Source organism: Anopheles maculipalpis, chromosome 2RL, assembly GCF_943734695.1.
Source record: "Anopheles maculipalpis chromosome 2RL, idAnoMacuDA_375_x, whole genome shotgun sequence".
In the NCBI taxonomy this organism is placed as follows: Eukaryota; Metazoa; Arthropoda; class Insecta; order Diptera; family Culicidae; genus Anopheles; species Anopheles maculipalpis.
The window spans coordinates 96,796,816-96,812,274 of record NC_064871.1 but is presented as its reverse complement, the minus strand read 5'-3'; the positions used below and the strand labels follow the sequence as shown (position 1 = coordinate 96,812,274).

General features: G+C 40.5%; 1 protein-coding gene across 1 annotated transcript in view; it reads right to left on the bottom strand.

Moving 5' to 3' along the window:
- The window catches only part of LOC126567690 (uncharacterized), a 55,733-nt gene extending 42,849 nt beyond the window's left edge, over positions 1 to 12,884 (bottom strand). The window contains exon 1 of the mRNA XM_050223906.1: positions 12,778 to 12,884. Within this exon, the coding sequence (XP_050079863.1) occupies positions 12,778 to 12,789 (12 nt within the window). The 5' untranslated portion in view covers positions 12,790 to 12,884. The remainder of the gene's footprint in view (positions 1 to 12,777) is intronic.
- Positions 12,885 to 15,459: the final 2,575 nt, after the last annotated feature.

The following is a 15,459-nucleotide window of genomic DNA, read 5'->3' as shown; positions in this document are numbered from 1 at the left end:
TAACTAGAGACAAAAACACTTCCCTTCTATCGGAGAGTGTGGCACCGTATTTATATCATTATTTTACTTCAAGTAGACTTTCATTGCATATCCAAATGCGATGATGTTCTGGACGAGAGTCGTGTGTGTAAGAGCATCTGTCCCTTCCACATAGAGCTATGTTTTTGTCAATAGCATTGGAAATGGACTGGCATTACAATTGCCAAAAAATGCTTCACAGCATTGGTTTTTTTATCTTCCTTAGGAATAGTATTATTAAACTGATGAAATTGATATGACAGGAGGATATGAGGATTATGAAATTGATTATAAAATACAGCATTGGAAGCAATTTGTATCGAATCAATCGCTTAGTATGAATTCGACGAATTTACCCCAATTCGAACCTATTCGTTATCCCGTGAACGTATTAATCCATCAACATTATTTCTGAAAACATAGAAACGTATATCATTGTAATGAATTCCGTTAAAGAGTCGATTCATTGCCAGCGAGCAAAAAAAATCCACTGCACTGTTGTTGCCTGCCGAGCGAGCATTAAACAACGTCAACAACGTCCCTCAAAACGATCACACCATGGAAATATGCTTCATGCTAAAATTTCTACTAAACCCCCCCACAAAGTGATGAAGCAAAACGATAACCAAAAAACCCATCTCCACGCAATACTCAACTCAACCGACATAACCCAAGGAGCGCTAGAAATTCGGGGAGGCGGGGAAAACTGGGCTCGAAACCACCATAACTACACCAGATACTCTCTCTCTCTCTCTCTCTCTCTCTCCCTCTCTATCTCTTTCTTGTCGCAAGGAGGAAAATAAAGGTTTAACGAGATGTGGAAAAACTGTGCAAACAACAGCACGAGAAAATGAATTCGCAATACACCGGGTCGTCCATCCGCTGGGTTGCCTTGCCGGGGTGTAAAACGATAGAGAGTGAGATCCAATACAAGACTAACTGGTGCACAGGGATATCAGCCCAAAGCCAGAGCATGAGCTAGAAAGAGAGAGAGAACGAGCACCAGGATGTCCTGAAGATAAAGGGAACAGAGGTAACACGCCGGCAATCTGAAATGTGCTTCTCGTTCTCGTCCGAAAAGGCAGGACTATAATCGGAATTTATATTCCACCGAGGGGTAATGGAAAACTTCCGCCCGTTCGGCTCGCCCCTGCCAACAACCACCTTGGGCCTGGACTAACCTTTTGTCCGGTAGAATCAAATCCTTTTTTTTTTTTTTGTTGTGTGCCATCTCTTTCTTTTGCACCTCGCTGTTTTAAGCTCGTGGTAAACATTTCCAGTTATTGGGTGAGCTTTCATAATTTCTTTTTACTCTTTTATAAATTAAATTCATTAATACTTTTTTTTAAATTAATGGGTTTTTATCATCAACCCTCCAGAAAGTCTTGAAAAGCAGTTTAAGACATAATGTTGTTGAAATTAAAAATTGAATAATTTCGATATGTTTGTTTTACACAACATGTAGGGTGTTTAATTTATACGAGGAAGACTACCACAACTATTTTGCATAAAATATGTGTTTAGGGCCATTAAGAATTTATTCCACCAAAGATTTCAGCCTCGAGAGGTGCTGGCCAGCCATTAATTTACTCGTAACTGGACAGTCAGTGCTCCGTGCGAAGAAGACAGTTTAGATGAGATTCGATATCCGGTTATGTTGCGACTACCACCGAACTGTCTCGACAGAAACTGCGGTCAAATATAACTAATTCTTTACTTTTAGAATTATTTCCTTCGCCGTTTTTATTTTATTGACCTTCCTTTTAAATCGTTTTTAAAGGTGCCTTACTATTTCCTTATTAAAACTCCAATATTCGTAACCACCATTGCAATGTTCATCCAAAATCTTCCCCAAAACCTTCACCAACAAGAACCGTTGACCCACCACCATCCCCGCGTGTAGCGAATCTGCTATCATCTCCTTACACTAAGACAAACAAGAGCAATGGGAAATCGGATGGAAAATTGTGTGCTGGAAAATGTGCAAAATCAGGATGGGAAAACCAGAGCCCATCAGCGGGATAGCGCTTGGTCGGAGAAGCCATCGCTGGCTGCAGAAGGAAATAAGTGACTTGTGGAATAACAGCACCACACAACAACAACGACGCACACAAGTCGTCCACTGTACATTTAGTCGAACAATCTCTGGGTTCGATTCGGTTGCAAGACCAGGCTGGCAGGCAGAAAGCACACAGAATCACAACGATGAACGACGGCAACGACGACGACGACGACAACGACTACGTTGGGTAAAAGTTTCAGCAATGGAAAAAGCGGAAAAATCGATATCATTTTACGTCAAATCCAGAGCCCACTGGAGCGGCACAATGATGTATTTGTTTGGTAGTGTGCGTGTTTGTGTATGTGTGAATGGCTGTGTGCATTGTGAGAGGTTTTGTGCGCGTGTGCACGTGTGTATGTGCGTTCCGGAGGCCGAAAATATGTAAGGACTGTTGCTTCAACAAAGTACAGGACGTTAAATAAATTTAAAAAGTAAGTAACGAGTATCTTGTTGATACAATCATTTTCTACTATCTTCTACTATTTTAATTCAAATCAAAATATCCGAAAAATATAATTTCAAAACATCACATGAGATATTATATTCAAAATCACTTGATAAATAGTTTACACAGATAAAATTGTAAGTAAAGGTACATTGTTTCCAGGTATTTCATCCAAAACTACTTCAAACCCGTCAGTTACAAGAACTAGGATTCATCCATTTTCCGAACCTCAAATCAATGTCAAATACTTGAACAATTTCGTGTTGCAAAACCCCACCCAGGAGTTCGATTCGTGTTCGTAGGGATTCGCTTTTTTGTGTTCGAAAACTAGGACAGGAAGATCTACGTTTCCCTTTGTGTGAGTGAGCAATTTCCTTCGCTTTGTATCGTCATCCATGAAGGGTGGAACAAGTTTGAATATTTATTTGTGGAAAAAGTACCTTGCAGCTCCACGGCAGTTTGAAGTATTCCGAGGAACCTTTCAAATTATTTACAGTTTAGCAATAATTATTTCTAATATTTGTGTTTAAATAAGCTTTAAGGATCGAAAACTCACGAAGATGAAGCATGGTTGTGACTTTTGGTTGCAATGCATCTTACCGAAAAGATTGCCAAGAGCACAGTCATGTCCACACTATTTTATGCTAACAAAAGGGCCGAAAGCGAGGAAATAAATAGCTCGTGTCCCATACAAATCGATTGTATTGAAATATTAAAGCAATTTTCGAAAGAAAAAACTTTTATCACCAACCCGTCTCTTTTGTCTGCCACCGTGGAAAACCGCCGCGCCTTTTATGTCGTTTGGAGTTTTTCTTTATGCTTTAAGCAACATAAAATGGGAGCGTGAGACGGCGCACCAGCTGTGGCGTACGGGTGTGAAAGAGAAAGCAAATCTAGGAAGCGCTTCAAAAATCGGCTGAATAAACTTCGAGCAAAAGGATATGCACGAGGCCATGGTACCATTTTCTTTGCAGCTCCACATGCACGTCGCTGCCATCGTTTTCGAAAAACGATGCTTTGGTAAAACTTTTCCCGTTTATCATTTACTCGCCGAAAGAAGTGGTAACAGAGAGCATCAATGCAAATGCAAAGGAAAAAGAAAAAAAAGCGAATAACCAAAGTATTGCAACTAACGAATAGCGTTAGATGAAGGCAAATATCCGAAACAAACGTACCGAAAAAGGCAACGGAAAACTGGCCAACGGAAAGACCGAGCGTAAGAGAGACAGAGTGTGAGAGCGAGAGAGAGAGAGAGAGAGAGAGAGAGAGAGTGAGCTTCAACCAAAGGGAGGAAAAAATAGAGCATCCGGCATTCAAGCGCACCTCACCTAGTCGTAAAATCCTCCCGAAAAGAGCCGCCACCCGGCCAGCAGTAGCAACCAAACCGATCCACCTTCATGACACCGGGAGAGCAGATATGGATTTATGTATGAGAGTGCCGCTGATACCATTTTATCGGTACGCTATTTTGTACGCTTTTGCATACATTAATTTTTTTTTTTTGGGTGTTATTTGTTGTTGTTTAGATGAAGCATTAGAGCTGGGGCGCATCAACAACTTTCCGTGTTTTGAGCCCTCCGCTGGTGGGAATGGTTGTTGTAATAGGATTTGCTATATAAATTCAAGTGCGTGCACACTAATTGGCATGATGGTGGTGCAGAAGTAAGTAAGTATAATAGCTGATGAACGCATTCCTATAGTAACATTCTTCAATTTGAGTTCATTTAACAATTGCTATGATACACATTTTAGAGCTTAAAATTCCAACACAGCGAAGCATAAAACATTTTAACGGAATTATCCTGCAGAAATGACCTGAGGGTTATAATTTTATAATAGCAGAATTAATGCTTCATATTCAGACATTTCCAGGACGCAAAAAGAGTCATTTTAAACTGGAAAAGTACTATAATTGAAGCTCGCGACTAGCATGACACTATTTCCAATGATCAATCTGTCAAATTAAATTCATACAATTTATGCACTGGCTGTACTAGCAGAAGCAATAAATAGCAATTGTTTTTAAGTCATGTTCTGTGCAATAAATTGTAAAAACTCTAATTTTTAAACAAAGCCCTCAAAAAAGCATATTGATTAACTATCTGTCTTTCTGTTACGTTGCTCACTTAAGCATGAAATTTATAATTTGTCCAAATATTAACTACATCGTCACACCAATTAGTCAACACGATACGCTTAACTGGTGGCAAATGCTGTGGTACTTCCTTGTTCGTGGTACAAATGTTCGTGTGAGCTAGCATTAAATAATAAACTAAAATATACCACTTTTCCATTACGACTAGATGTGCACAGCAACGCGGGATGTGTAAGTTGAGAAGAGTTTGGCTTCCATTAACGCTCAGCTTCGGTATGTGGCAATCCATTAAACAACCTACTTCTTGAGCCACTGAATACCACGGCCGACAGACATTTAAATAACTATCGCAAACACATACGCATTAAAGGCTGTTTTTTTTCTTTGCTTTAAGGATAACGTCCTTAACAGAAGCGAAAAAAAAAAGCAACCGAAATCATCCCCTAAAACATTTTCTATTCCCCCTTTTTCTTGCTTTATAACGCTTTAATGTTTGCATTATTGATTTCTTTTCAAACCTTTTCCCCGCTGTACGGGGATTCACTTTCCGCTATTTTTTTTTTTATTGATTGGGGCCAGCAAGACCGACGATGAATTGCCCCTCGTGCCTGGGTCGTTATAGGGCTTTTTTTCTTCCGTTTTGTCATACGAGCCACCCGGATGGTTATTGGAACCTTCGAACCGGCCACAATTTGACTAAAACATGAATGTGGGAGAGAGTATAGAAGCTTGCCTTTCATTTTTTTTTCCATCTTTTTCCTCCCTAAAAACCACCCTCTACTGCTTGCTTTATTCGGAGAACCAGGAATTAGTTTCATTTTCGAGTAAAACCACGGTGCGAACCGATTGTCGACGAAACATGGAAAACCGCGCGTTCGTTCACTCTCTCTCTCTCTTTCTCACTCGCTCTCTCTCTTTCTCTCGCTCGGGGGAAAAGCGCGTGTATTCAGCTCAATTTTCCCACCCATCAAGCCGGGGATCGGGCAAAAGATGGAAAAATGTATCCAAATCAAGCTGCTTGTATTGGTATCACGAAAATGCTTCTCTTCGATATTTTCACTCACTCTGGAGTACGGTACAGCCGGGCGAGCAAAGCGAGAGACACAATATTTGTCAGAGCAACACAGCGCAGCCGGAAGTTATCAGGGAGGGCCGCGCGCAAAAGGCCGCATACCGACGGAAAATGGAGAACATTTCAAAATACACCGGAACACACCGGGAAACACACTGCACAAAAGAAAAACGAGCGCAGAAGCAAAACTTTTCCTGGCATCCTTTTCGCGCGCGCTCACAAAACCATTCGAAGCCGTACGTTCCTTGTTGCACACTTTGGGGGCCCACACTCTACTCTGGGAGCGTCACAAATATCCTCTTGAGGGTAAAGGCACACGTTAAATGACCCACCGTTCTTTGGGGACTGCTACTGCTCTCAACTGCTGCTACTGATCCCTTTGTTTCCGCGATCAGCTTTAAGGCTTAGTAAAAACTATCGAATGACATCAAATCTTTCCCTTTTATTTTCGCAGAAGAAGAATCATAAAATGAGTATACAAAAAATGCACAAAATTCTAATACATCTATCCAAGGTATGAATGAAATATTAATACACTCGCTCGCTAATGCATGCAGTGGGAAATAAAACATATGCATGCATCACGCAATCGTTGGCTCATGACTTTGCAAATCAAAAATGCGCATTCATTGCCACAAAGTGTGTGTGTGTGTGTATATATGGTCGTCGTTTCCTGTTTCCTCCTTAGGAGAGGAGTACAGCATAGAAACAATTCACCAAGGAAAATAAATCGGGGTCTCTGTGACGTCGTGCTTGCTGGTTACCGCTTAAATACCATAGCTTCATCTTGCCGAAAAACCTTGAGAATCGCTAAACTCCAAAAACAAAAAATCCGGTGGTAAAAGGACGCAAACATTGCAAATCGCACACGTCCATAAAGCCACAATCACCCCCGGAGAAGCCGGGACCCCAGGGTTCCCATTAACCCATGTTTTCATGTGACCTTCTTTCTCTTTGTCTCTCTCTCTCTTTCTCTCTCTGTCTCACACGCTGCTACACAGCCCATCATGAACATCATCAGCATAAAAACCCTTCGATTGGAGAGCCATTTTGAGTCTCGAGAGATAACGGAGACCCCGGGTACGTGGTTTTCCAGCTGTGAGAGAACTGTCGTTTCCACTCAATACACTAGCTCTACATACCTTACCAAAAAAAACACAACATCATCATCATCATCGCCACCATCAGGCGGCGGCAGCAATCATCAAATTGAACTGTCTCCTCTACCAGCATCAATTTATGAATTTACTTCTCCATATGACCTCGCCGGATTGTGAAACACCACTCGGTCACCAATTACCCGCCACCACCAACTCTACGCACGCAGAATTGAAAGGAATCGGGCCAGAGAACTCTCCTACAGCGATGAATGGACCTGAACAACTTTGTTGCCTTTGACATCCAGCTTCATGTGCCCTTCCCGGAATAAAATATCCCGCAAAAATAGACACTTTTTTTTTAGGGAACAAGTATATCGATTCACAAACAAACAGAGACACACTTTACCATAAACTTATACGGCATATAGTATAATCAAAAACAAAATTAACAACTCCAAAGTCACGCTACTTCTCCACTGCTGTCCGAAGCAAACAAGTGGGCGGTATAAACACACGCAAGCTGATGGACGAGATTAAAATTGCCCTCCCTAAAGGCGAACACAAGAACAACGGATCGAATCGCCCAAAGGTTCGTGCGGTTCCTTACTCGCGCAACTACGACGAGCCCAGGGGGAAAAGATGATTATTTACGACGCAGAGAAAGTGATGATAAACAACAACATGTGAGCGAGCGCTTGTTTGTTTGATATTAAATCCGAGTTCTTCTTAAAACAAGGAAGAACGGTAAGGAAATTTGTTTTACCAGATTAGAAAGATGGTGGCCACACAAAGCCCCAAATATAACATGCCTGGCTTCGAATCGATCTGGTGACAGAGTAAGTAAGAGTTCGTTTTTTCGTGCAGCTGGAGATTGGTCTCCAATTCCATCCAGGATGTTGCAATATTTGACCCTGAAACACAGAGGAGGTTTTCTGCAGAGAGAGAAAGGCTCTTAGAAAGAGAACTTTATTTAAATTTTTAAATAAGAACAGTTCTCAGGACTTATGGTACAGATTGATCACAAAACGTTCTATATCCAGCCCGCCTTCTCTCAAGCAAAACTGGGAAACATTCAATTACCAATTAAAGACACACACGACAACATACGGGTCATCCTTTCATACGAGGTTCTACCATGTCCCTTGATTCATTTTGTTGGTTTTTTTTCTCTCCACTTCTTCTCACACATTCAATTGCCTTTCTCCTTTCTTGCTTCCTTCCCTTACAAAGCATCCCTTATGGACCTTCGTATCGTTTTTATTCACAATTTTCACACCGATTTTGGTGCCACCGTGACCAAACACATCGTCGTGCGCTTTGAGCAGTGTTGTTGGCCTATTAGAAACGGTTAGGAGGATGTTTATTTCCCTCCCGAATGCTTTCACTGTCCTCTCTTTCTCTTTGATTCTCTTTCTCTCGGATGCTGTGCTCACAAGGGACGAGCTTCAATTCAACAATCAAAAAACCGTCATTCATCGATTTGAAGAAAGCATCAACCACACATAAATGCGCCAAAACCTGAAGCTGGCAAACGGAAGGAATGGCAAAAACTTCTTTTTCAACTGCTTGATTGTGGACTTGGGAATGTTTGTCATGCCAGGGTTGGCGATGGCAATTTGAGAAAAGGACAACTTAATGTTTGCTTTAACGAGAACAAGGAATTGTTTAGGTTTTCTTATTTAGTGGAACAATATTTTTCGATTCCTATCAGTACATCTAATCTACTTTCACACTCACTCAGTACACAAAACAATCATACACATGTACGGCTAATAAAGCATTTGCTTTCCATATTTGTTTCAATGAAACTAACGCAAACATTATGGAAATCAATGTCCAATAAATTGTTCTGTTCTTAATTCAATTATACTACAAATTTATACACACAAATACACGCACCCAAAACGGACAAAACAGTGTTGAAATGTGAAACCGTTGAAATGTATAAACGCATACTATCTCGAAGCAAACATCAAACACTTTTCCACTGCTAATTAAAAGCTCTCCAAAAGCACCTCAAACCATCTCATGTTGGGAATGATAATTTTCATAAAATAAACCAACCAAACCGTCGAGAATCGATGGATTTTAAAGCGCAAAGCGTCCTCGCATCACATACAACCTTTCGGTATGCATCGAGCAGGCATTTGGAAATATGTATGACCTCATCTGATTCTGACACATGTAATCATTTGCACAATTAGTGGGCCCCACATGTACAAAGAGGACATTGAAATTGGAGAATGCGACAACTAGCGAGTTTCGGCATTGATAAATTGGTACATCTTTTCTAGGAAAATTGATTTCATTCTGTGCAGTATGGATTTTGTATTTTACAGATGGTCAAATTAATTCGACTACAATTTTATTCCATAGCTAGCAATCTACTTACTGACGTTCAATGGAAGCCGGGAAGAGCTTTTAATAACAATTTAATTTATTACCGCACATCTATGGGCATTTGTTTTTTAAATTAAAATCAAATGGCTTTTCATATTCCGAATAAAACGCCTCCATAATCGAGTGGCTCGATATGGTATTCGGTAAAGCTCGATGACGCCTTATTTTAACATCCCAGCCCAGCACGAGTTACAATCTCGTCTAGACCGAACGTGTGAAAGTGTATGTCGTGTTGTTGTCACCTTACTTTGTGTGAACCTTCTTCTACAAGCCTTCAATTGGCGCTCTCCAGGCAAGCTTCAAACTTTCTTAAATATTCAAAGTGTGTGCTATAAAATGTAAATGACCTTCCCATCTATCTATTACCCATACATAAATAATATTCATTTCTTGCGCAGTGCAAATGCACGGTAAATCATAAAAGCATGGAAAGCAACACCAGAGCAGGATGATGAAGTGTATTGTACCTAACTAACTACACCATTTTGTCCAGGGAAATCTTACATTTGTCCACTTCGTAAAAAGACATTAGTGTTGATTGATGAGCCACTAGAGGCCGTGTGTATCGATTTTACTGCAAGAGCGCACCACAAGCACATGCAAAGTAGCGTCGAAAATAGATTCCTTTCAACTCTTTTAAGCTGCAGTGCATTGTTAGGATCTTAATGCTGTGCAGAAATTTCTTATTACTACACGCGAAAAACTTCGTCTTCCATGTTTGATTAGTTACAGATTAAAATGTTCGCTATAGGGTATTAAAAGGGAATGTAATCTGCAATAAAGCTACGAAAATATGTCAAACCGGAAAAAAACTAACGGAGAAACGAATTTTGCTTTTACACATCAATAAACATGACTCTACACAAGCACAAGTAGAAAATGTAAGACTTCAAATTAAAATATTTTGCATCAGTGAATGCACATGCAACCACAAGGAAACCCAGATGCATCCACAGCCATCCACCAGCCAAATCTCAACAAGAAAAGTACAGAACCCCCCGAGCGTTATGCAATAAAACGACACACCAACTTCGTTAGAGCCGGAACGGATGGTTAAGGCCGTGACAAAAGACGATGCAAAAGCTACCTGAAAGAAGAAATGGGACAACCAAAACCAAATCTTCGCGACTTGCTCCACTCGATCAAGCCCTTACAACGCGTACAACATTGGCGGCAGAATCGCGGCTGTGGTGCACAAGAAATTCTATCCATCATCAAACAGTTTTACAACCGAGAAGAGAACATGACCATTTGCGAAAAAAAGAAAAGCAGTGGAAATCAAGTTTTTTTTACATGAAGTTCTTTACATGAAGCCAGGTCATAAAATTACATGGGCGTGTGTGTTGGAATTAGCAATCGAAGGATTTGAAAACGTCGAGAAAATATGTGGAAGAGAACTCTACAGAGTCCTTTGGAGAGTTTACCGCTTCGTGATTTACGATGATTTAGGGTAACTTTAATTTCATAACTCATTTCTAAAAACATCCCCCGAACATTAAGAATCGATTATAAAGCTATAATGCTGTTTGTTTTTTAAATATAAAAAAAAATCCTTTTCGCTGTTTTAACAACCAAAGAGGAGTCAGGATTTGGGCTCCAAACAACTATTCATCTGTCTTCACAAGGATTTTCTACAAGTCGGTTTCATCAGAAGTCACATTTATGACATCAGGTATCGAGGAATAGTGAAGCATAAACAGCTTTTTTTATACAATGGGACCACTCCCAGGCCAATGCGAACTTGAAGCGGAAAAGAATTGTAATTCTCATATCCCCACAACCCAGCATCCAACCATTGATGAGGGTACACCATCAAAGTTCTCTGATGTGTTTCCCCAACTCAAAAATGATTCGTGTTTTATGGAGCTGGTTGTGTGCGGAGACCTTAACATTATTCCGAAACTAAGCAATTTGCTATTTTTATATTCGCATCATAAAAAAAATACGGGCAGACAGACACGTGTTAGGAGTGAGGAAGAATCATATTGGTTCCACTACATATGATAAAGTTTGTTTTAACGATGCTTTTTTAAGCCGCGCCGAAAAACTAATTACGAAAACTAATGGGTTTGGACTAACGATATTGTACAGCGCACCCAAAATCAAACCTGGAAATGGCTTTTGCTCTTCGCCATCGTTTCCTATCACGAAATCGATAGTATTTCCAAGAAAATGTATACAACACCGCACCAAAACACTGTCTAAAATGTTGATTTGCGCTTTTTTTTTTTGCGCAACACTATCAACGGAAAACCTCGGCCGTGTGTAACAGTAACTTCAACTTTCGTTAACTGACCCGTAACCCCGGCCAGTTGATAAGAGAATAGAGTTAGGGATGGGAAGGAAACAAAATAAACAGCCACCAACCCAACCCAACAAAAGCAAGTGTGATAGCATAAACACCACACCGCCGCGCTGCTGCCAATGTACCAACAACAAAAAAAGCGGCGCACGGAATGCAACACAGAAATATAGCGCCGCCGCCGCTGGTCCACCACAAACGCACAAAACACAGCGCAGAGATTTGATAAGGGAGCGATGTGACTTGACTGAATGACTCGGTAAGTGAGTGCATGGGCAAACATTTGCGTTATCAACAACAATGTATGATGGCTAAGGGATGGCGCGTAATTGAGGGGGGATTGATGAAAGTAATAAGGGTTGAGAAGCAGAAGGTTAACGACAGAGGAATCTAAATTATGTTAGATTGCCTAATAACAGGGCATCCTTTCCAAGACATTTAAGTAAAGATGTTTAAAACAACTTCTTCAATCACTAGGATCATGATCAGCTACGATTCTAGTTAAGAAAAAAGGGAATGTCAACTAGTGATAACGCTTCTTCAATTCGTTCCAGTCAAAATTTGCTTAGCCAATGAGAACAAACTTCAACGCCATATCTGATTTAGAAATCTCATCCTAATCTAGTAATATTTCTTCCATATTTTTTCCCAACATCTGGCAATAGAACAGTGCACTGGTGATGCAATTCCAGTGTTGTGCTGCCTTTACTGCGTCACGTATCACGTGCTATTCTTTTCTTCGAAGCAATATTGCTAAACGAACAACAGTTGTTTGCATACCGAGAATTAGAACCGTTTGTGTGTGTGTGTGTGTGTTTGTGTGAGTTCGTACAAAATATGTCATTCGGGTGGATTGTTTCCACCGAATTCATGCTTACGTGCGACACCAATTCCTATTTTATGCTGTATGTGGATTGCAGCAAGTGCATCCAGCGTTCAACATACGAAAGCCTTTTATCATCAATTTCAGACGTGTTGTTGGGTAAAAATTTTAATCGAATACGCAGTAAACAAATACCAAATTTATGAAACACTTCTGACACTAATCACATTTACTACAAACAATACTGATAAAAATTGGACCCTTAGGGGACTGCGGATACCCGATTTGAGTGTGAAAAAAAAACAACATGTGTTCACATATTCTACGCGAAATGCTGAACTGCGTTGAACAGCTTTTCCCAAAACTGTAAATTGTTCCTACTTCGTGGAAAATTTCACCCCTTTCTTCCCCCCCCCCCCCCTCCCTTAAAAATGTCAAAGCTGTCATTTAAACAACTCACCCTGATATCCATAATCGGGCCGTCTGATGATGCTGGGATTGCGTTTGCTTCCCGATGATGCTGCTGATGCTGCTAGTCGTATTAATGTTTGCACCACCGTTTCAATAATGATGTTATTTCCACCTGACCGAACGGACGTTGTTGTTGTTGTTGCAAGCAGAGCGCGAGAGAGCGCGAGAGAGCGCGAAAGGGAGCGCTCGCTGGACGCGTTTTGTATGTTGCCAATGATGATGATGATGATGATGTTGATGCTGCTTCTTTAGGCCTTCTTTATCGCCTGCGAGTTTATCTTGTTTTCCGACTTTCTGCCACAGAAAAGCAGAAATTTATTGCAAACGAAAATCGGGCAAGGAATTAAAAAAAAACGAACGAACCGTAATTCGATCGTTTCGGTGAGAGAATCTCGCTACAGTGAGCAGATTATTATTTTGCTTCTGCTGCTGGCGCGTGAGAAGCGTCGTGATGATTCGTGAGCGAGTTTTTCCTCCATTTACATTTACAACAAGTAGAACAAAAAACCGACCGGCTTTTAATACGCGCGCGAGCATACGGATGGGCAGCAGTGAAGGGGCACATTCAGATACATGTTTTTTTTTTTATTATTTGCTTATTTTGTTGTATGGTTAAATGCAATCTTTTTTATGATTTTTCGGGTGACCATTTCACGCGGTTGGATTTAGCCGGCTTTCATGAATGAGGTGAGTGATGAGAAGGGAACGAAATCTCACACCACATGGCAGACTTTTCTTCCTAATGGGAAAAGCAATCCCGGGATCGGATCAGAATAAGCAAATGCACCATATCACTACCCTCCGCCAGCACGACACCGAGACAATCGTCGGGGGTGTGTGACTTCATTAACGAGACGCGAGACGAGACGCACTCACAGATGAGACATTTAATGATAGCTTAATTGAACTATTTTTCTTCCACAATTTATCTCATTAATTTTTCCACCACATCTCACTTCTTACATATACACGTACGCACACACACACACTTAAACCAACTACAACTAGCCGTATTCCATTCCCTTTTTCCAAGGGAAGTAGCAACTTTTTGGCTATATTTCTATTTTGCGCACTAGATTTATTTTTCACACAGACCCCCAAAAAGCGTAATTTTTCTTCTTCGCAACGTGAAAAACTTGCATGCCACGCACCACGCACCACGGCCACTAACACACACACACACACACGCTCGCGTACACACACAGGTTCTGTTGAGGGGGAAATAAGAATAAAATCTCTATTAATTAGAAAACAAAGAGTTTTTGACTGCAAATTTGAAGAATTGTTGATTCTTTAATTAGTAATGTGAGGCGTATGGAAAATAGGAATTCGATGTACACGCACACACAGCCACACTAATTTTAGGTTGAAAACAGTATTCGATGTAATTGGGGTGTATTTTTTTTATATTTAACAGTTTTTATTTAATTATTTTTTACTTTTTCTTCATTTAAAGCGTATCTACATAGCCTCGTAAGCCGTATTACTCGTGGGTAAAAAAACATGCTTTATTGTGCAATTGTGGCAAAAAATACTTTAAAATTCAATACACAAATTTTAATCGTAAATTGTTGCGTTGTTTTGCTATTGCTACGTTACCGAGGCAACAATAACGAACAAAAAAAAACGCCTTTGAAACGCCATGTGTTGGCGCGAGTGTATGCTGGTGTTTGACTCGAAATGAGGACCAATTGCATGAGGAAGAATCGTTCAACGGGGGGAGTAGAGTACACAATGTATGCAATCGTTTCACTTATTAACACACACACACGCACAAATACACAAGTAAGGCAGTGTCCTTTCAAGAAGCCATCAAACATTACTGACCATAATAGAAACAAAAGCCAACGGTATTTCGTGACAAAACATGCAAACATGCATCACACAAGCACACACGGGTGCATGCATAAGGAACCCGTGTGTTCCTTATCCTTACGTAGGAATTATCGCTTTATTGCACGGCTCATTGCACAAGGCAGTGAACAAGAAAGGTAGTTTTTCTCTTCTTTTTCTCACGCGTCATTTAATCCTTAATCCATCGCTATCAGAATCCATACTATCACAATCTGAACTGTAATTTAAAATTGAACAATATTTCACAGTTTTTGTTGTTGTTATTTTAAGCTGAACAATACGTTAAATTGCACAAAAATTGAAAACCCGTTAATTGATAAGAAGAAAAACAATAGCAACAAGAGGTTAAGCGATTCCCCTACGCAGTGAGCAACAACAACCGGCAGTATAATCACACTACACTTCATTAATCAGCACGCTGCCATCCTCCTTTTTATTACTTGCCATGTAGCAATTAAAAAAAAAAAAAACAAGAGAGTAAAATGCACCGAATAACAAAAAAACACTAACTGCACACACACTGTGTATCCCACCCCACCCAACCCCACAACGTATGCATTTATGCGCGTTCAACATAATGCTTTTATTATCACATCGTCCCTACTCGCTTGCACCAAGCTGTCGCGTTCTGAATCTGTCATTCTCACTCTCTTTCTCGCTCACTCTCACTTTCCCTATTCTCACATGTTTGACTCTCTCTCAGCTACGGTTAAATGGCGTTACACGCAGTTCCACGGGTGCGGGTGGGAAGAGTCAGATCTTGTTTTTTTTTTGTCTTCCTCCAATACTTAAGCACCACCGCTGTCACTACCTTTCC